General features: G+C 40.5%; 1 protein-coding gene across 1 annotated transcript; it reads left to right on the top strand.

The window, feature by feature from the left end:
* The first annotated feature begins 203 nt into the window (after window positions 1–203).
* Window positions 204–22,662, top strand: amacr (alpha-methylacyl-CoA racemase). Its single transcript, XM_056290992.1, has 6 exons — window positions 204–229; window positions 1,360–1,647; window positions 13,032–13,175; window positions 18,552–18,712; window positions 21,078–21,264; window positions 21,461–22,662. The coding sequence occupies exons 2-6, from the start codon at window positions 1,401–1,403 to the stop codon at window positions 21,868–21,870; spliced, it is 1,149 nt and encodes a 382-aa protein (XP_056146967.1). The 5' UTR covers window positions 204–229; window positions 1,360–1,400; the 3' UTR covers window positions 21,871–22,662.
* The last annotated feature ends 258 nt before the right edge of the window (window positions 22,663–22,920 follow it).

Below are 22,920 nucleotides of genomic sequence, written 5' to 3'. Positions count from 1 at the left end.
TGGGAGTCGACATGGAGCAGATATGTCATGGGTTGCACATACCACCGTTTTGGTTTGTGCCACTTCATTTAGAAAAGATAGGTAGGGGGTTATTTGTTATTCAAAGCTCTGATTTATACACCGGGGCAGCAGGTGGCAGTATTGCATCTTAACGTTGGACGTCCGTCGCCGTGAGAGTACGGGAAGAAGACGATGTTGCGTTTGTGACAGTACCCTGCGTCCTGACCCGGTAAGTGGCGGTGTGGCGGAAAAAGCCTTCATTCGCTTGTTTGATGTGTGTATACAGGCGATGTATTTCCCGGAGGGTCGCTGTTGAAGCATGCATGTTTGCCGGCGGGGACTGGGGGTGTGTTTCTTGGGCTCGGATGTGTTCTGTTGGTGTCAATCAAAACTTGCTGGAACTCAGTAAATCCGTTCGATAGTCACATTCGCCTATGCCCACGAAGCCTACCTTTGGACTTGGTTTTTAAGTCCAAGGTCATGCATGCATTCACCTCTTGTGTAAAATACGCGTAATAGCCAAAAAAATAAAAATAAGAATAAAGACCCACAGAATTCAGATCTGTTTTTTTCACGCATTGCTTTACTGATTTGCAGTGGATGTTGTGTTTACACAGTTTACAGAATACAACATTGAAAGAGGATAATGGAATTATAATGGAATTGTGAAATATATGAAGAATATGATGAGGAGTATGCCAAGCAATGTCCAGATGCAGTGTCCTTATGCAGTGCACGAGGAAATCAAGACAGCAAATCCACATTTGACAAGCACTGAGGATTTACATAAACATTATTACTTGAATCACTGGATTATTTTGCTCCTAGTTTGTTGAGCATTAATGTGTGTGTGTGTGTGTGTGTGTGTGTGTGTGTGTGTGTGTGTGTGTGTGTGTGTGTGTGTGTGTGTGTGTGTGTGTGTGTGTGTGTGTGTTGTCCAACCATATCAGCCCTCTGTGCAGGAGAGTGGGGGTCACACCTTTTAAAAAATGGGAGTGTTTTGGTTCAGAAAAAGTCATTACGTCCATTGATATAGTGAAAAACCTTTACATAGCTGATTAGGTTATCAGTTGCAACCTTAATTTCACTGGCTGCGTCAAGTTGCTGGATATTGGCAGTAAAATACGCCTAACTGCCTAGCTCATGAAACTGGGAACCAAACCTCCACAGCAAATTTATGTTTCTGATAGCTGAAGTATACAAAGTTATCAGTATGTTCAGTTTTTAATGGACAAAATAACTAAAACTTTTGTGTCATCCCAATTTGTTTTCAGTTTGTGGCTTAATGGATAAAACATATCCAAGGCAACAAAGACGTTATGCTATTAAGACTTTATAGCATTGTTTTATTTTCTAAAGGTCTGTCCTGTCTCTCGGCTGTTCTACCTGTCCATCCTGCAATGGCACTTGCCGGAGTGAAAGTCATTGAGCTGGCTGGACTTGCACCTGCTCCGTTCTGCGGCATGATTCTGGCAGACTTTGGTGCCAAGGTGATCCGTGTGGACAGGACCCAGGTTGCAATGTCAGTTGATACACAAGCTCGGGGGAAGCGCTCAGTGGCCCTCAACCTGAAGACGGCCGAGGGCGTGGCTGTGCTGAAAAAGCTCTGTCTTGGATCAGATGTGGTCCTTGAGCCATATCGCAAAGGTCAGATGTCAGAATTGGTTTGTTCTCTTTGTGCATGACAAAACTTCGACCTAAACAGGAAATACATTTGGGACAATGTTCAAGCTAAGGTTTTAGGGCCATCACGTTTTATTAGCTCCTCTATTGAGACATTTAATGTAGTAAATTTAACCTACTACACATGCCAGGTATGCTTCCCGGTGGTTTTATTCCACTCCAAGGCATTTAGCCCAACAGTATTGAGCTTCTACACTGAGGCTCTAAACAATACACTCCTCAGATCCGATCGGCCTGTCAGCAAATTGCAGAAAATTGCAGCAAATTGTTCTTGTTAGGACAGTTTGAATCAAACTAGATCCGCGCCTGTGAGGGGGAGTGGGATTCTAAATCGGCGACTTCTGTTTGAGATGAGCTTGGTGCGGGTCTCATTGACCTTCGCCATGCATGTACATAAAATATACTTTAAAAACATATTATCTGATTTATAAATGGGGTGGCAACAGGGGTGGCAAGACTGTGTCCCAGAGGTGGCAGCTGCCACCCCTTGCCACCCTGTAGATCCGCGCCTGGGCATGCCAAAGAAAAGTGTTTTTTCAATAAAGAATCGGATAAAACTTTTGGATGGAATCAAGTTAGATGCACTTTGCAGTGACAGACAATCTTTGAAGCAACAAGTTTGAAGTAGACTACGGATACCATCACGGTCTAGGGGTGAATATGCCCAGGAACACTTGCAGAGGGGAGAGGAAACGCGTGTGATAACTTTGAAAAATATATGAAGTTAACAAGTTCACAGGGCTAATGTGCAAAACAAACCATGTACACATTGAGAAGTAATAACACAGTCCCTTTTAATTCTTTATGATAATAATAATAATAATAATAATAATACATTTTATTTTTTGGGCGCCTTTCAGTGCACTCAAGGACAACTTACAGAACACAGTTAAAAAACAAAACAAGCAGCACTGTATCAGATGGCATAAAATCAAAACAAAACAGGGTAGACAATAAAAAGTTAATACAACAGATAAGTATAAAATCATCATCTGCACAAAACTCAATGAAGTGTGGATCAGACTAGATCAGATTAGAACATTAATCAGTTGAAAAAATGAATTAGGAGCTTGTTTTTTTTTTTTTTTTTTTTGCTTTGGCCGCCATCGATACAGGAATGGGAGGTGTGAGGAGTGACTTTTTGGAATCTCTAGCACTACCGCGTCACATCTAGCTGTCAGAAAATCAATTAATGCAAGTTTAATCAAAGTAAATGCCCCATTGAGTAAATAAGCAGATAAACAATTGTATCTTAAAGATTGAATAGGTCAGTTTTTGCAAATGTTTAATTATGAATAATTTGACATGATGATTGCCTTTACATTTCACGTTATTTTTCAATTTTTGAAGACCCAAAACATTTTATTTACTCCTTTTCATTGTCAGTGTGTGTATACACTGAGTTTGTGTCTATGCATTTTACCCACATTCAGAAAAGTGGGTAAACCTGATGATCAAGATGTGGGGAAAAAAACTTTTTTTTCCCCCAGGGAAACCCGTTAAAAATCAATAAATGACTTGTTTAAAATCTCCTTGGAATTATAAACACCCTACTTTGCTGCTAATCAGTCAGTGTATGCTTTTTAAACGTATTTAGAGACCCCCTACAGTTATATTAAGCTCAACTGTTTAGATTGTTAATTTGAGTAATAAATACAAGCCATGGAAGTCATTTACAATGCCTAATGCAATTGAAGTTAGAGAGTGAAACCAATTGCTGTCATCTGCCACCCTGCTGTGTTCAGTTCCAATTAAACTCTCCTTTTCTATTAATGAGTCTAATTCTCTGCCTAGAAGCTTGAGCTGTAAACTTTCCTTAGGTCTCCTGGTATATTACTGCTGCCTAGAGTCAGATTCTATCAATTACAAAAGCGTTTGATCTGGCCTGTTGAGTGCACTTAATAACTTCCTTTCATTGTAGTGGGGGGGGGGGCACAGGAACATGTGAAGTATCCTGGAGATTGGGACACAGGCCTACGTTAATTAAATCTGGTGTCTGTGTTAGATGGTTGTTATGTATTCAAGTCTTAAGTGAAGAGAAAAAAGAACGTTATGTCCTATTTCACTGCCCCCAAAAATAAAAATGACAATGATGAGGCAGCGGCACGGTGGCGCAGTGGTTAGCGCGGTCACTTCACAGCAAGAAGGTCCCGGGTTTGAGCCCCGGGGTAGTCCAACCTTGGCGGTCATTCCGGTTGGAATTTGCATGTTCTCCCCGTGTCTGCATGGGTTTCCTCTGGGTGCTCCGGTTTCCTCCCACAGTCCAAAGACATGCAGGTCAGGTGAATCGGCCGCACTAAAAATTGTCCCTTGGTGTGAAAATGTGTGTGTGTGTGTGTCAGCCCTGTGATGGACTGGCTACCTGTCCAGGGTGTCTCCCGCCTGCTGCCCAATGATTGCTCGGATAGGCTCCAGCATCTCCGTGACCCTGAGAGCAGGATAAGCGATTTGGATAATGGATGGATGGATGGATAGTTTTATAAATATATATATATATACACTACCGTTCAAAAGTTTGGGATCACCCAAACAATTTTGTGTTTTCCATGAAAAGTCACACTTATTCACCACCATATGTTGTGAAATGAATAGAAAATAGAGTCAAGACATTGACAAGGTTAGAAATGATGATTTGTATTTGAAATAAGATTTTTTTTACATCAAACTTTGCTTTCGTCAAAGAATCCTCCATTTGCAGCAATTACAGCATTGCAGACCTTTGGCATTCTAGCTGTTAATTTGTTGAGGTAATCTGGAGAAATTGCACCCCACGCTTCCAGAAGCAGCTCCCACAAGTTGGATTGGTTGGATGGGCACTTCTTTGAGCAGATTGAGTTTCTGGAGCATCACATTTGTGGGGTCAATTAAACGCTCAAAATGGCCAGAAAAAGAGAACTTTCATCTGAAACTCGACAGTCTATTCTTGTTCTTAGAAATGAAGGCTATTCCATGCGAGAAATTGCTAAGAAATTGAAGATTTCCTACACCGGTGTGTACTACTCCCTTCAGAGGACAGCACAAACAGGCTCTAACCAGAGTAGAAAAAGAAGTGGGAGGCCGCGTTGCACAACTGAGCAAGAAGATAAGTACATTAGAGTCTCTAGTTTGAGAAACAGACGCCTCACAGGTCCCCAACTGGCATCTTCATTAAATAGTACCTGTTAGAGCCTGTTTGTGCTGTCCTCTGAAGGGAGTAGTACACACCGGTGTAGGAAATCTTCAATTTCTTAGCAATTTCTCGCATGGAATAGCCTTCATTTCTAAGAACAAGAATAGACTGTCGAGTTTCAGATGAAAGTTCTCTTTTTCTGGCCATTTTGAGCGTTTAATTGACCCCACAAATGTGATGCTCCAGAAACTCAATCTGCTCAAAGAAGTGCCCATCCAACCAATCCAACTTGTGGGAGCTGCTTCTGGAAGTGTGGGGTGCAATTTCTCCAGATTACCTCAACAAATTAACAGCTAGAATGCCAAAGGTCTGCAATGCTGTAATTGCTGCAAATGGAGGATTCTTTGACGAAAGCAAAGTTTGATGTAAAAAAAATCTTATTTCAAATACAAATCATTATTTCTAACCTTGTCAATGTCTTGACTCTATTTTCTATTCATTTCACAACATATGGTGGTGAATAAGTGTGACTTTTCATGGAAAACACGAAATTGTTTGGGTGATCCCAAACTTTTGAACGGTAGTGTATATATATATATATATATATATATATATATATATATATACAAACCCCAATTCTAGTGAAGTTGGGACGTTGTGTAAAACGTGAATAAAAACAGAATACAATGATTTGCAAATCCTTTTCGACCTATATTCAATTGAATACACTACAAATACAAGATATTTAATGTTCAAACTGTTAAACTTTATTGTTTTTTGCAAATATTCACTCATTTTGAATTTGATGCCTGCAGCACGTTCCAAAGAAGCTGGGACAGGGGCAACAACAGACTGGGAAAGTTGAGGAATGCTCAAAAAACACCTGTTTGGAACATTCAACAGGTGAACAGGTTAATTGGAAACAGGTGAGTGTCATGATTGGGTATAAAAGGAGCATCCCCGAAAGGCTCAGTCGTTCACAACCAAGGATGGGGCGAGGTTCACCACGTTGTGGACAACTGCGTGAGCAAATAGTCCAACAGTTTAAGAACAGTGTTTCTCAACGTACAATTGCAAGGAATTTAGGGATTTCATCATCTACAGTCCATAATATCATCAAAAGATTCAGAGAATCCGGAGAAATCTCTGCACGTGAGCGGCAAGGCCAAAAACCAACATTGAATGCCCGTGACCTTTGACCCCTCAGGCGGCACTGCATTAAAAACCGACATCATTCTGTAAAGGATATTACCACGTGGGCTCAGGAGCACTTCGGAAAACCATCATCAGTTAACACAGTTTGTCGCTACATCTACAAGTGCAAGTTAAAACTACCATGCAAAACGAAAGCCATATATCAACAACACCCAGAAACGCCGCCGGCTTCTCTGGGCCCGAGCTCATCTGAGATGGACTGACGCAAAATTACGTCTTTTTCAGGGACGTCCCTGCTTATTTCAGCAAGACAATGCCAAGCCACATTCTGCACATGTTACACCAGCGTGACTTCGTAGTAAAAGAGTGCGGGTACTAGACTGGCCTGCCTGCAGTCCAGACCTGTCTCCCATTGCAAATGTGTGGTGCATTATGAAGCGCAAAATACGACAACGGAGACCCCGGACTGTTGAGCAACTGAAGTCGTACATCAAGAAAGAATGGGAAAGAATTCCACCTACAAAGCTTCAGCAATTAGTGTCCTCAGTTCCGAAACGCTTATTGAGTGTTGTTAAAAGGAAAGGTGATGTAACACAGTGGTAAACATGCCCCTGTCCCAGCTTTTTTGAAACTTGTTGCAGGCATCAAATTCAAATTGAGTGAATATTTGCAAAAAAAACAATAAAGTTTATCAGTTTGAACATTAAATATCTTGTCTTTGTAGTGAATTCAATTGAATATAGGTCGAAAAGGATTTGCAAATCATTGTATTCTGTTTTTATTTACGTTTTACACAACGTCCAAACTTCATTGGAATTGGGGTTTGTATATATTTATACGTATATGTATGTGAGCTTCTGTTTAGACATATGCAGTAGGCAAACTGGTAACACATAGTCAGCTTTTCACTTCAGGTTTTGGGTAGGCCGTGTTTGAGCAGAGTGATGGAGCAGAAGGGAGAATTGACCTTTTGTTGGCTAGCTATCACTAAGTTAGGTATCTCTGGCTCAGGCTAAGCTGGTTATGTTCATAAGGTACCTTGATAATATTATTTTGTTAGTCAATAATATGTTGATTTATTGGTAATAGTAATAGGTAATCATTGTGTGGGTAAAAGTAACTGTAATAATAAATTGATACAATGATATTACACCCCCCCACAAAACTTTTCAAATACCTAGTATCCAATTTGCAGTTCCCATACATAGGCGCACCATTTCGGCATTTTGCTGTCTGTTGAAAGCTTGATGGACCTCCCTCACATAGAAACTGTTGCTAAGGTAGGATTGGATAAGAACCATTCTGGGGTGGGACTCTGCAGAAGGTCGGTTGATGGGCCTGAATATTCTATGTTGTGTGTGTGTGTTGTTTTTTAGGTGTGGTGAGAAAAAAGTAGAAATGGGAATTACAACTCAGTGTCCTTGCTTGGTGGACTTGCACAGGTAGACTCGCAGGTCTTCACCCAATTCGGTCTGAACACAATAAGGGCTGACATACAAGGGGTGATGCTTTCACTGACGCTACAGCGCAGCTGTGTATTTAAATGCCAGGGAGTACTACAGCTGAACCCAACCCCATCTTATTTTCACAAAAGAAACAATAGAGGGCGCGACCCGCATCAGCTGCCTCACCTATTGAGGCTCAGAGAGTAAAACTAGCAAGTGCTCAGCCCAACAAAGCCTGATAACGGCCTAAATCTGAATCAAAACTCAAAACAAGTAGATCGTCCAGGTAGCGTGGCAGTCTATTCCGTTGCCTACCAACACAGGAATCGCCAGTTCAAATCCCTGTTAGCTCCAGCCTGGTCGGGCGTCCCTACAGTCACAATTGGGCATGTCTGCGAGTGGGAAGCTGGATGTGGGTATGTGTCCTGATCACTGCACTAGCGCCTCCTCTGGTCAGTTGGGGCGCCTGTTCAGGGGGGAGGGGAACTGGGGGGAATAGCGTGATCCTCTCACATGCTATGTCCCCCTGGCGAAACTCCTCACTGTCAGGTGAATAGGAGCAGCTGGCAACTCCACATATATCGGAGGAGGCATGTGGTAGTCTGCAGCCCTTCCCGGATCAGCAGAGGGGGTGGAGAAGAAACTGGGACAGGTCAGAAGAGTGGGGTAATTGGCCAAGTACAATTTGGAAAAAAGGGGAACCCCCCCCCAAAAAAAATTAAAACAAGTTTTTAATCACTTACCAACTGACTAAAACAGGGGTCAGGAACCTTTTTGACTGGGAGAGCCATAAAAGCCAAATATTTCTAAATATATTTAATTGAGAGCCATATAGTATTTCTAACGTATAATAAATTAAATATGTCTTACTTTTAATGCGACTTCTGGTGCTGCATGGTTTTGCTGATGGCCTTGTAGTCTGGTTCATACGTGGTGAGGTTGAGCTTCATGCAGGCGTTGAGGCTTCCATCAGTTAAACGTGAGCGTAGGTTGGTCTTAATGTTCCTCACATGCGAGAATGACTGCTCACATGCATATGTAGAGCCAAACATGGTCAATACTCACACGCTGCATTGTGTGGTGTGTCACAGGAAGCTCGTTCCAAGTTTTAAGAATCAGCTGGTCTTCAGGTTGAAGATTTTTTCATTTCTGTCCATTTGTGTCCCCTCGCCAGCTCTGCTCGCAGTCGCGCAAGACTTTCCAACCCTCCATTAAGTGACTTGAATTTACTCATCCACATGTCTGATGCCTTCAGGTCAGCAACTTCCAGCTCAAAGTCTCCGATAGAGACCCCGGGGATGCATGTCAGGTCGATTTTGTCCACTGCACACTCATGTGGATGAGTGATGAACTTGAAAAGACCAGTGCGCGCACGAAATTCTCCAAAACGTGCTTTGAATGACTGCAGGAGATTGGACGTAAAGCCAGCTAGCTGCTGGAGATCCAGATGTTGAGTGGAGTCACTTGCTAAGCATGCATCTCTAAATTGTTGCAGTCTTTCAAAGTGCAGAAGACGACCTGTTTCAATGTCCCTGAGAAAGACTTCCAGCTTGCTTTCAAATGCAAACACTGCTTGTTGAAGGGATGAGATTGTATTTCCAATACCTTGCATTTTCACTTGAGCTGGTTCAGATGACCAGTTATGTCCACGAGATAGTGAAACTGCAGGAGCCAGTCAGTGTTGTCTAGCTCAGGATGCTTGACGCCTTTCATTTCAAGAAAAGTCCGGATTTCACTCAGGCAAGCTGCAAAACGGCTGAGCACCTTCCCCCTTGACAACCAACGCACGTTGCTGTGTAAAAGCAGACCGGGATAATGATTCCCAACTTCTTCTAACAGAGCTTTAAACTGGCGATCATTTAAAGCTCGGGCAACAATAAAGTTGACCACTCGAATGACCAGCGACATCACCTCACCAAGCTCCTGGCCACACGTCTGAGCGCAAAGCGCCTCCTGGTGCAGGATGCAATGAAAACTTAGGATGGCTCTCTTTTCATGTTCACGGAGAAGCGCTACAAATCCTTTGTTCTTCCCCAACATACAGGGTGCACCGTCAGTACAGACAGAAATAAGTTTATCCATCGGTAGTTTTTTTTTCTTTAGCAAACTCCATGAAAGACATGAATAAATCCTCTCCTCTTGTTGTCCCTTTCATTGGCAAAACAGCCAAGCTTTCCTCACGCAGTGTGTCACCTGCAGCATACCTGGCAATGATACTGCACTGAGATAGATGGCTAACGTCTGTTGACTCATCTAACGCGAGAGAAAAGTATGTCCCGGCGTTTATGTCCTTAATTTGTGTTTCCTCGACTTGATTTGCCATCATGATGCTACGATCGTGCACAGTTCTTGCTGACAGGGGCATGTCTTTTATTCGTTTGATTATCTTGTCTTTATTTGGGAAGTCATCAAACAGTTCATTGGCCACATCAAGCATGAATGTTTTGGCATACTCGCCATCTGTGAATGACTTTCCATTCCTTACTATTGCCAAAGCACCCGCAAAGCTAGCGGAATTCCCGTCACCTTGCTTGGTCCACACACGTAGTTGCTGCTGACTCGTCTGCACTCTCCGCTGTAGCTCCTCGCATGCCCTTTTCCTGCTGTCCCCCGCTGGATATTTCCATGCAAATGAAGCATGGTGCGTATCGAAGTGCCGCTTTATATTTGACCGTTTCATCGATGCAATTTTATCATTGCATATTAGACATACCGCAGATCCTGCTCTCTCCACAAATGCAAATTCCTCTGTCCACGCAGCCTGGAACGCACGGTAATCATCGTCTTTTTTTCTTTTCGCCATCTTTTCCGTTACAAGGGTTGAAGCGCATAAACTAGTTGGCTATCTGATAAAATTGATTTCTTCACCTTTACAATGACCCGGACATGCTCGCGAGCCATTGGTTCCCGACCCGACCCACGGGTAACCCGTGACCCGTGAAATTTATCTTCAAAACTAATTTCTGTTTACTTTAAAATGACACAGTATTATTAAGAAATATCACAAGTATTTTAAAATCAGTTCCAAACTGATTTAAAAAAAAAAATTTTTCAACTCAAAATTGTCTGGGAGCCATATGCCATCACCGGAAGAGCCATATATGGCTCGCGAGCCATAGGTTCCCGACCGCTGGACTAAAATCTCCTATATTTAAGGTTAGAACTTGTTCTGCTGGGTTTGGTTCGATCGCTCTTCTAAGCTTTTAGTGAAAATCCCGCCCTCATCTGATTTTCACAACAAAGGAAGCAATAGAGGATGCGACGCACGTCAGCTGACCCACCTATTGAAGGTCAGAGAGTGAAACTAGCAATTGCTCAGCCCAACAAAGCCTGATAATGGCCTAAATCCAAATCAAAACTCAAAACAAGTTTCAAATCACTTACCAACTGACTGCAATCTCCTATCTTCAAGATCAGAGCTAGTTCTGCTGGGTTCAGTTCAATCTCTCTTATAAGCTTTTAGTGAAAATCCTGCCCCTGTCTGATTTTCACAACAAATGAAACAATCGAGGGTGCGACCTGCATCGGCTGACCCACCTATTGAAGCTCAGAGAGTGAGTCTAGCAAGTGCTCAGCCCAACAAAGCCTGATAACGGTCTAAATCCAAATCAAAACTCAAACCAAATTTCAAATCACTTACCAACTGGCTGCAATCTCCTATGTTCAAGATAAGAGCTTGTTCTCTTAGTAATTCTAGATTTCTTGTTGATAGCATTGATTTGATTTTTGCGATGTTCTGGAGTTGGAAAAATTAAGTTTTGCACAAGCCTGTTTATGTGTGGGTCAAAAGTCTAATTTTGGTCAGAGTACACCCAGACTTCTTGAGGAGAGTTTAACATTGGTGGCCAGAGGGCCGATACAAGGTTTCACTTCTGAGACAAACTTAATAGGGTCAATAAGGGTAACCTCAATTTTGTCTAAATTGAGCTAAAGGAAATTAGGTAACATCAATTCCTTAATAGCAGTCAGGCAGTCATGAAGGGTATGAGTATTGCCCATATCATTTAGCTTAACTGATAAATACAGATGTATGTCATCAGCGGAGCAGTGGTGAGAGATACACTTGAACTGGCTAACCAGATTGCCTGGAGTTAACATGTAGATTGAGAAAAGGATGTGACCAAGGATTGAACTCTGTGGAGCTCCACAGAGTATAGGCAAGTCAAGTCAATTTTATTTGTATAGCCCATTATCACAAATTACAAATTTGTTTCAGTGGGCTTTACAGCAATACAACATCCTGTCCTTAGACACTCGCACTGGCTAAGGAAGAACTCTCTAAAAAAACTCTTTAACAGGGAGAAAACCTCAAGGAGAGCAACAGAGGAGGGATCTCTCTCCCAAGATGGACGGGTGTGCAATGAATGTTGTGTATACACAATTTACAGAATACAAAATTGAAAGAGGTTAACAGAATTATAATGGAATTGTAAGATAAATGAAGACCATAATGAGGAGTAGGGCTGAACAATGTGAGAAAATAATCTAATTGGGATTTTTTTTTGACCAATATTGTGATTGCGAGTTAGTGTGCGATTTTTTTCAAAGTTCATTATCTTCTGTGTTATTCACTAAACACAGCATTAAGTCATTCTATAGTATGACCAACACAACAGTCAGCATATAAACTGCTCTTTCCTGTAGGCCAGGCCTACGTGTTATGATGAAATGAGATGAATTGATGCATGAATTGATATGAATAACATCTCCATTTAGCTAATTGTAAAATGAAAAACCTTTAACCACAGTAGAATATTGAATGGTTGGTTTAACGTTAAGCCATGTAAACATGTAATATAATTATCATGACAATTTTTTAATAAAATCTGAAAAAGGAACAACAAATCACTGCAGAACAACAGGCCTGGTGTGAACATTAATATGAAAATAAATATAAATCTTACTGCTCTCCAGTCAGTAACAGTGACAGAACACACAAACTAAAGTGCAGAAATATAAAAAATGAAAAAATCCGTGGCTCTACCACTCTAAAAATATATTATTCAGAGTTAAGTTAACAAACAGCAAGCATTGCTATATCCTCAAACCAAAACTCTGGAAAAGTCATTGGTGATCCTGTTTTATCACCGGAAATATTGAAATGCCTGGTGATTATTGTTTGTCAAAACAAACTCCCTCCCCTCCCAAAGTCCTTCCTGTCTGTTTTGTTTCATTCTGATATGTCTGTTCACAGATGTTTGATCTAAAGCTGCCATTTCATGGGACCTTTGAGTCCCAGAACCGAGGGTTTGATTCCCACTAAAAAAGAACTGGGTTTGTGTTACATAGGTGGCAGGATCACTAACCTCAGATAAGTGAATCGTCTAACTGAGAACATCTGTTTGGCCTGATGTTTTTATTTTAATCCATCTGTTTTTTGCTATCTACTTTTATTCTGTGCACTTTCACTTAATGTAACGTGCATTGCATGTAGAAAATGTGATATATGAGTAAAATTTTATTGAATGTTTTGATAAAAGTATAAGTTATAAGGTACTTGTTTGTATACTATATACTTTGGATTTGGATATGGATTTCTCTTGGAATGGATCCTCAAACATGAGAGATGCCAAACGACGACTTTGGATTTATAATTTTCTGTACTTATTTAAGTTACTTTATCTCTCAATGTTTCCAAGGTGTGATGGAGAAGCTTGGCCTTGGTCCACAGGTGTTGTTTAAGGAGAATCCTCGTCTGATCTATGCTCGGTTGACTGGCTATGGACAGAGTGGATCATATGCTACCAGTGCCGGACATGATATCAACTATCTAGCCATGTCAGGTATAACACTGTGTTTGAAACATTTATTGTATATGTTTTTAAGTGTTCTTTTGCTCTTGGTGGTCAGCCAGAAAAGCATTAAAGGGTGGTGAAACCTCTCAGTTGTATCACCTCTCCACCCATTACACCATTTAAAAAATTGCTGTGAAATACAGGCACCCAGGTAGCGTAGCGGTCCATTCCGTTGTCTACCTAACCCTAACCCTAACCTAATTCTGTTCTCACTCCTTCCATCTAAAAAACACTACCAGAGCATCAAATCACACACCAACCATCTCAGTAATAGTTTCTGTCCACAGGCAGTCAGGTTGCTAAACAGCTGACGTACCCATATGCACCTTACATTATTGTGTTATTGTGTACTGTATATTTTTATGGTTGGTGTGTCCTTTGTGTCTTTTGTCCTTGTGTCTTTTGTGTTACAGCAGAGAGAGCCAGAGCACAATAATTTCATTGTACTCTGCATATGACAATGAAGTTGAACTTGGAACTTGATTTTTTGCATGACTGATGCACATTTCTTCCTTTATTTTAGTTTTCACTCTGTGTGTTGCTCGTCATGTGGAAAAAAGTTCATGAAGGAGAACTACTCTCGTGTGTCATCAATGGAAGTTATCTATCTTCATAGCTGCATTGGGGAAACAGTGAATGTAGAATAGTGAAAAAGACTACTCAGTGAGGACCATACAGAGATTCCAGACAGTATCATATCAGAGACCTTTGCAGCAGCACAATGCAGCAAGGGGGAGATGATAACCTTGACATCAGGTGGGTCTGCTCCAATTCATCATCAGGATTATGCAAGTCTAACAAGTCATCAGCCAGCATGGCAGCAGTCAAAGTGTGTGCCAGAGCAGAGGTGGCTTGTCCCAGGGCAGCATTTGCATGCAAAAAAATTGAGGTCAGAGTAAGGCAAGCACAACTGAAAGTTGAAGAAACACAGTTGATCGCCACACTAGATGCTCTTAGAGGAAAAAGAAGCAGAAGCTGTACTTGCTGAAGCTAATGCGTTTGAAGCTGCCGTAGCCAATGAATAGGTAAAAAATGAGAGACAGTTAATCTCTTCTTATCTAGAAACCTGTCAGATCATTCACCTTTAACCCTGTCTATCTTGATGCCAGAAAAACCAATTAATTCATATAGATGGCGTTTGAATCTTACCCTTCTTCAAAAACCAGATTTCTTCAAGGTTATTAGGGACCAGATAGAGCTATTCTGTCAGACAAACTGTGCCTCGTCTCCCAATAATTTTATATTATGGGACATGCTAAAAGCTTATTCGAGGGGGCAAATAATGTATACAAAAGGTATTGAAATTAAAAAAAAATAAAAATTTCAGTAAAAGAAGAACTGGAAGCAGAAATTTTGAAATTAGAAAAGGAGTTCCAACAGTCTGGGTCCAATGAATTATACCAATCACTGGTAAACAAAAAGCTCAAATACAATACATTACATACTTATAGAATCAGAAAAAAAGAACTAAACAATGATTATCACTTGGGAGAGAAGGCACACAATATTTTGTGCTGGCAGCTGAGAACAGAGGAAAGCTCAAGGATAAATAATGCAATTCAAACTGAAACAAGTTCAGTCTCACATAATCCAGTAGAAATTAATGACACATTTAAGCAGTTTTATACAAATTTATATACATCGGAAACTCCAGAAGACCTGACTAAAATTGATGAATTTCTGTCCACCATTGAATCGGCCAAACTTGTCCAAGAAGACCAAATGGATCTTGACATTCCCTTAACACAGAAAGAAATTGAAAGGCCGAAGGGCTCATTACAATCTAACATGTCTTTCACACTGGCCAAAAAACCCACTAACATCCGCCTTTGGTGGTCAATGTAAAAGGGTACAATCGGCAATCACTCCCAGGTCAAATGACTCTGCAGTAGACATGGGTATTTATCGGCTCCATCTCCGATCGACACCGATGTAAACGCAACATAATAGATCACCAGAAGAAGACCGTTTCCCTCCTGAATGTTACAGAGAATTTAAGGATCTACTCATCCCCCTCATCATGGATGCAATTAACTTAGCATCTAAAACTCAAACTCTACCCGAATCATTTCTACTGCCATAATCACTGTGATTCACAAAAAAATAAATAAAATAAAATAGAAAATAGAAACCTATTAAAGTGCCCTTTATTTTTGCCTATTTCATTATTAAATTCAGACTATAAATTGATCTCTAAGCCCCTAGTTAACAAGTTTGGCCAATATTTGCCACAATTAATAAATCCAGACTGAGTGGCTTTATTTTGAAACACTTGTCAGCTAACAATTTATGTAGGCTCTTGTTATTACAACCTTGTTATTGCCACCTTATTATTATTATTATCCACCATATAAAATCTAAAACTGAGCCTTGTATAGCTGTAACTCTAGATGCTGAAAAGGCCTTCGATAGGCTGGAGTGGTCATATTTATTTAAAGTCTTGGCCAAGTTTGGGTTTGGCCAATTGTTTATTAATTGGGTAAAAAACCTTTATCATGAACCCGGGCCAAAATTACCACTAACGGACAGATCTCGACAGCTTTTTCCTTGAGTAGATCGAGTCGCCAGGGTTGCCCTTTGTCTCCAGGACTCTTTGTCTTGGCTATTGAGCCCCTAGCCGAAGCAATTAGACAGGATCCTGATATATAAAAGTTTCAAAGTAGATGTTACATCCCTCAGTCTGGTGAGGGATGACAACTAGTGCACTGGGTAATAGTGAGGTGAGGGTGCAACACAGTGAGACAGGAAAACATATAAATAACAAAACATAAATATTTATTAACACCATGACAGTACAAGGGAACTGAATGTTTGCCAAAACAACAGACTACTAATAAAAGTAACACCCCCCCCCCTTGACAGTGCTCAAAAGCACCAAACCTAAATACATACAGAGGGTGGCAACCGCTCCTAACCTAGTGTGTATAACAGGAGGTAAGCTACGTGATGCGGTGTTTGCCCATGGGCATCTTACCTTGATCCCCTTGCCCAAAGAACTAAACAAACTAAAGGCTAAACATAACTCAAAATACTCCAGATTGAAACAATGCAAAACTTAACTGAAAACTGGCCAGACTTTACAAACACAAAGTAGCTACAGAGACAAAGACATCAACACAAAGTAGCTACAGAACACTAACTATAATCACACAAATTAAACTAGCTGGCCAGGGAACTGAAGACATGTGGGGGTTTAAATAGTAGACTGCACAGCTGATGGAAATTGGTTGACTGGTTGACTAGGTGATGAGGAAAACCTGGCAGATACCTGAATTTAAAATGAGAGTGAGGGTTAGATACAGGAGTGAACACAAAACAACTATATGGACACAGACACACTCGTGGTCATAACAGTAGAGCAAACAAATCATAAAATTTATCTCTTGGCAGATGACCTAAATTTGTAATTTTTCCCTCACCAAATTACAGACTATTAAACTCTTATGGTGTTATTTCAGGACATAAGATGAGCTGGGAAAAACAGTTGAATTATTCCACAAACAAATTTTGACTGAGTATCAGCAAACAAGCCCATTCAAGTGGCTTCCAAATGGTATAAAATATCTTGGAATAACTAGTTAATGACCTTAAACATTTGTACAAACTTAATTACATCCCATTGCTCAGTTGAATTGAAGATGATCTACACAGTTGGAAGAGTTTACCCATTACTCTAATTGGTCAACTGTGTGAAAATTAATATATTACCGAGGTTATAGTATCTTTTTCAGTCCTTGCCCATTCTACTACCCAAAACGTTCTTTAAAACCCTCAACAAACATGTTAGACAAATTATACGGAATTGGAAAGTGCCCAGGGTATCTAGAAAAATTAACATGGGATTATAGATTAAGGGGCCTACGATTACCCAGTTTTAAAAAAGTTTAATTTGGCAGCTCAAATGTGATTTATTTCATCCTTTTTGAGGGTGACAGTGGCCCCTCCTGGATACAAATTGGATTACACTCCCTAAAAGTAAAGGTATCCAGTGATTTTATTTATAAGTGGAACTCTAGAATTATATTCAACAGGACAGACAATCCTATTTTAAAGCATTTGATTAAAATATGGTGTAAAACTCATGGAAGTCTTGGACTGAAAATAGAACTATCACCAAAAACACCTCTGAGACAAAATGAACTCATACCCATGACTAAACAACAAGATTATGGAGACTTGGCATCATAAAGGGATCCAGCATTTGGAGGACTACTACAAAAAAGGACTTCTCATGTCCTCTCAACAATTGAAGAGGAAATACGACTTGTCCAAAAAGACTTTCCTCTGCTATCTTCAGTTAAGATCTTTTCTTAGAACCAACCTGGGCCCTGGAATGACTTTACCTGTACTTAGTGATGTGGAGAAACTGCTTCATGAGGGACATGTATACAAATGAGTTTCTAAAATTTACTCCTTACTGCTGAATGAGGGTCCAAAGCCAGGTCTGAACAAATCTAGAGCGAGATGGGAGTCAGATCTGAACATTGCAATTGATGAACAACTCTGGTCAAATTTATGTCAAGGCAGTTTGTCAGCTACCATGAATGTCCAGTACAGACCGGTTCACTATAATTTCCTCCATCAATTGTACCTCATCCCACAGAAACTACATAAATCTAAACCTGAATTGTCAGAAATGCGCTTCAGATGTAGTATAGAGGTCGGCTCCTTCCTGCACTGTACCTGGCATTGTACAAAGGTGAGGCCCTTTTGGTACAACATCTGTGACACCTTGACCAAGATCACAGGAGTTACCTTCCCACTAGATCCTGAGCTTTGCTCACTGGGGAATTTCTCAAGTGTCAGTAGATCCTCAACCAATTCCCAAATTAAATTTATGGAAATCGCTTTATGTGTAGCACAGTGACATGTAAATTTGATGGTCTTCACGAATGAACATATGAATATATTCCTATTGAAAAGATCCCATATAGTCTTAGAAAAGGATGCAACACCTATTTTTTTGTATGTGTTTTGTATTCTCTGGTTCTCAAAGTGGGTTTGAAAATGAAAAATGAAAATGCCCCCCCCCAAAAAAAAAACAGTTCATCAGCATCAACAACTGTACCTCCTTCACCATTCCTCTGTCCCAAGGCATCCCTCAGAGTTCAGTGCTTGGTCCTCTCTTGTTCATCCTTTACATGCTCCCTCTTGAAACAATATGTTATTCAGAATAAAGTACAGGACTAGTGTATTCTAAGTTGGACTTTAAGAGTTGAATTATTGTATGATTTATCATATTTGACTTTCTGGTCTGTGAATGATGATGCATCTTTTACTCTTCATGGGGTTGGCTCATTTATCTTATCCTGGTACAGACTGCTCTTTTATTTTTATTTTCTTGTCTTTTTGTTTGTGTGATAGGTCTTCTATCCAAACTAGGTCGCAGTGATGATAAGCCCTTTGCGCCATCGAACTTGGTAGCAGACTTTGCAGGTGGTGGTCTGTCCTGTGCTCTTGGTATAGTCCTAGCATTGCTAGAAAGAACGACATCAGGAAAAGGACAGATCATTGATGCTAGCATGGTAAGCACACAGCCTATATACATAAACATAAACCATATATGTTTATGCACATGTGAACACCCAATATATTTTTAGTCTATTTGAAATCCCATTCCAGTAAAAACCACATTTTGAATTTTCTAGTTTTCTGGTTTGTTTGGATTCTGTGTATATTTTAATGTGATTAAAAGTAAAAACTTGGGGTCACAAATATTTTTTAAATGTTGCACAAAAAATGTCCACCATACAGAAGCAGATCAATGTTGTCTAAAATGGGTAAAATCTGGTGTTTTTTACATCTTAAATTTCAATAAAAATCATTGATTTAATTTGTTTCATCCCACCTGTCATGTACCCCTCTCTCAAGTAGCGCTCAGGCTGTGTATCACCTGCTCGTCTCTGATAAATAGTACAAATAGCTCAGATATAACAAATGCCCACCTTTGTGCAATACGTGGGTGTTAACCTATTTCAAAATTAAGTTTATACAAATTCCCTAAATAGAAAAATTTCTGAATGTGTGGGTGTCTTCTCACCTGTCGCCCAATGACTGCTGGGATAGGCCCCAGCATCCCCGCGATCGTGAGAGCAGGATAAGCGGTTTAGATAATGGATGGATGGAAGGGTGTGTTTTATTAGTAAACACTGAACTACCCAATTTCAGTCAGATACCGAATCCCTAAACAGACGCTGGCACAACACAGAAGAGCTAACATGTCAGGTCAGGACTTGGTGGTCTACACCCATCTACAGGCCAGTGGCCACTCTTTCAAGGATGAGGGTGTGCACATCTTTTATAGGGAGGAACGCTGGTTTGAACAGGGAGTCAAAGAAGCCATCTTTGTGAAGAGGGAAAGACCATCCCTGAGCCAAGGGGGGAGGGGGCTAAGAGTACATCTGTCACCATCTTATAATGCTCTGATTGCAACTATTCCCCGATCCTTTGTGAATAGTACACTTTGCCATTGTAACTCTACTTAAATGGCCACTTCAGTTTGCATATGAAACCGATCGTTGGTTTGATCGTTTTACAACTGTGCTCTTTATAAGGTTGGGGGATACCTGCAGTCAGTTGAGACCGAAGAAGTCACTTAGATGTGTGATGAAACGTTTCACCCACTAAAAGTAGTGTCCAGATGACATGATTCAACCTTCTGTGATTTCCTTACATCGATTATTGAGCATGCATAAAAACAATACATCTAAGCAATATAACCACATCAGAAATTGCACACATAGCTACATGGGCAGTTCTATCAACAGTAAAGCCACAGAGAGAGAAGGGGTGTGCATTTCACTCACCCTGTTTGAAGAGGAAGGCCATTATCCTGTCTTGTCAAAAAGAAGGCAGGACCAGCAAAACAGCTGGTGAAGTTTAGTGCTACCAACTAGCCACTCCGTGAAGACATCATTTGTTTTCTTCACTGAAAGTCCTAATCCTTCCTCTTTTCCTCTCCGTACAGAGCTCTAGTTTTGGCCTTCTAGTTTTAATTTTAAATTTTTGCTGCAGTGGTAGTTTGGTAAAGTTGATTTTTACTGAAAACTCAAAATTTCCGCCCTCCATAACTGTATGGTACTATTTGCTATTGGTAATAGCAGTACAAAAAAAATAGCTAACGGTTAAATCTCTCATTTTTTAATTTTCACTGATTTTTTCAATGACATTGATAACATGCTGTGATTTGTTTGGTGTGAGACCAAAGGGCAACTGGCTTTCCTTGGCTTCCCATGTCATAGGTCCAATCCGTCTTGACTAATCCCAGTTTGACAGTGGCATGGTACTAGCCTCAGCTGATTGGTTAATCCTTCAATTCTTTTTTTCACTAAGGGAAGCCAACTCCGGCATGGCCTCCCTGCGGACATGAATACATCTACAGTAGGAATGCAATATGGTGGTTCACCACACGTTGACTGATGTTCAACATGTAAGAGATGCGCTGTTTCTCTCATTGTAAAATGCTCAGTGAGAAATGGGGTAGAGATGGCAGCAACAGCACAGATGAATTACCGAAATGGTTAACGAAGTGTTTTATTAAAATGACATCTACAGTCTGAAAAAACGGGGGAAGCCTGGCTTCCCGTGGCCTCCGGGGGAAAACACCACTGTTAATTAGATTTCTTTCCCCAAACAAAGTGTATTCTTTGAGTATTATTTCCCCTAAAATGATTACAACTGTATGCTAATACTTGTTGACTGTATGCTAATACTTGTGTTACTTGAGTATATAATAGCTTATTATTTTTCTTTCACACGTTTCTCTTTTAAGTATTCTTTTATTTGTATTCTTCTTTTAGGAAAATAAGTATGCAGTTCACATGAGCTGAGAACTTGAATTATACATTAGCGCTTGTATTTCTCTCCTTGTTCTCTTTGTTCTCTTTGTAGGTAGAAGGAGCAGCATATGTGGGTTCATTCATATGGAAATCTCGTCGCATTGGAATGTGGGACCGTTGTCGGGGCAAGAATATGTTAGATGGTGGAGCGCCATTCTATGATACATATCAGACCTCTGATGGAAAATACATGGCTGTAGGAGCCGTAGAACAACAATTTTACAAAAAGCTCCTCAAAGGTTAGTATTATATGTACTAAATGAAATATAAGAGGAATTGTGAGCCTTATTTTTTCAAATCTTCAAGGAATCACCTGTAGTCTATAACTTAAAAGTTTTTGTCACTTATGTTTTACAACAGATTTCTCTCCATGGATTACATTACTTAAATGCAATATAGCCTTATGGAATGATGAACTTGCTTTTTGCTCTTCAGGTTTGGGGTTGGACACTGCAGACTTGCCTCCTCAGATGAGTTTCAATGATTGGCCAGAGCTCAGGCATGCCTTCACGAAGTGTTTTGCCTCTAAAACCCAGGAAGAGTGGTCAAGGATTTTTGAAGGAACTGATGCCTGTGTTACACCGGTATTATCTTTTGACGAAGTGAGCTCCCATCCTCATAACCACGAAAGAGGCTCATTCATCAAGGACCTCCAAGGCGAGGAAAGCCCTCGGCCAGCCCCAGTCCTGTCTCGCACCCCAGCAGAACCATGCCTGTCTCTTGATCCTATTATTGGGGAGCATACACAGCTAGTGCTGGAAGAGCATGGGTTTACAAAAGCAGAGATAGACCAGATGCGAGCAGCAGGCGTTATAGAGTGTAATGCTGCTAAGGCGAAGCTGTAGAGGACAGTTGATAAAATTTCTAACTCGAAGGTGGTACAAGTGGAAAAATATTTGGGGTTGAGGTTCTTAATAAGTCAGTACCAGGACCACCAACAATAACTGGTTTAGACAACAGTACGCAAAAGGTAAAGCCTGATGATATGTATGTTTGAGCTCCTACAGCAGTTAAGGAATAGTCTAAGTCTGTCTTTGGAACAAACAGCTATTGCTTGTTATGGTCTATTTTGCTCGGTGGTAATTGTATTTAATTTGTTTTCTGTATCAACATCAATGACGTTTGTGTTAAAGTAGATCTAATTTTACTTTTTACTCCTCGATGTGAATCCATGCAAGCATGCTCTTTCTAAACCTGTGCCGTTAGCAGGCTTGGCATGGAACACAGGGAATTTGTATGCTAATGTGTCATGGACAGAGTTAATCTGCAGGTGAAGTTAAGGTTCTCCACCTACAAAGGCAATAAGTCCGACCATGCAAGCATTCCAAATTACACCCTGAAAATAGTATCAAAGTTATTATATTTTCTCTGTGTAAAAGTAACAATCAAATGTATTATCAGAGGAGACAGGTTGCTGTTATTTTTACATCTGTGATCTTATTTTGGGCATTGTGATTTTTGATAATCTATAATCTGCTTTGTTTTTTTTATTTCATCCATTTCCAGCAACCTAGTAAGGGCTTCTTTTGGATTTTTTCAAATATTGGATCTCTTGGGCTGCTGACATGAGACCCCTAGTTATTATCAATAAACTTTATTGGTTTTAATCTGAAATTTTTATGTATTTACAGTAAAGCTTTGACAGTCCATTCATTTTCAAGCTGTTTTTCTGGGTCTCGGTTTGCTGTCCATCTGGGAGATGTAATCCTTTTTCTGTCCTGGGTCTATCCTGGGGTCTTCAAGGTCACCATGCCCTGTATACCTCCAAACAGGGGCCCCTGAGAGGCAACCTTACAGAACATAAGGCATCACATCTAGTTCCCCACTATTTTGAGGAGCAGTATCCCCTTAATTCAGGTTTCTTCCTAGTGATCTCCACACCGTATTATAAAGGG

Source organism: Lampris incognitus, chromosome 12, assembly GCF_029633865.1.
Source record: "Lampris incognitus isolate fLamInc1 chromosome 12, fLamInc1.hap2, whole genome shotgun sequence".
Classification (NCBI taxonomy): Eukaryota; Metazoa; Chordata; class Actinopteri; order Lampriformes; family Lampridae; genus Lampris; species Lampris incognitus.
This window is presented reverse-complemented; position numbering and strand designations above follow the sequence as displayed.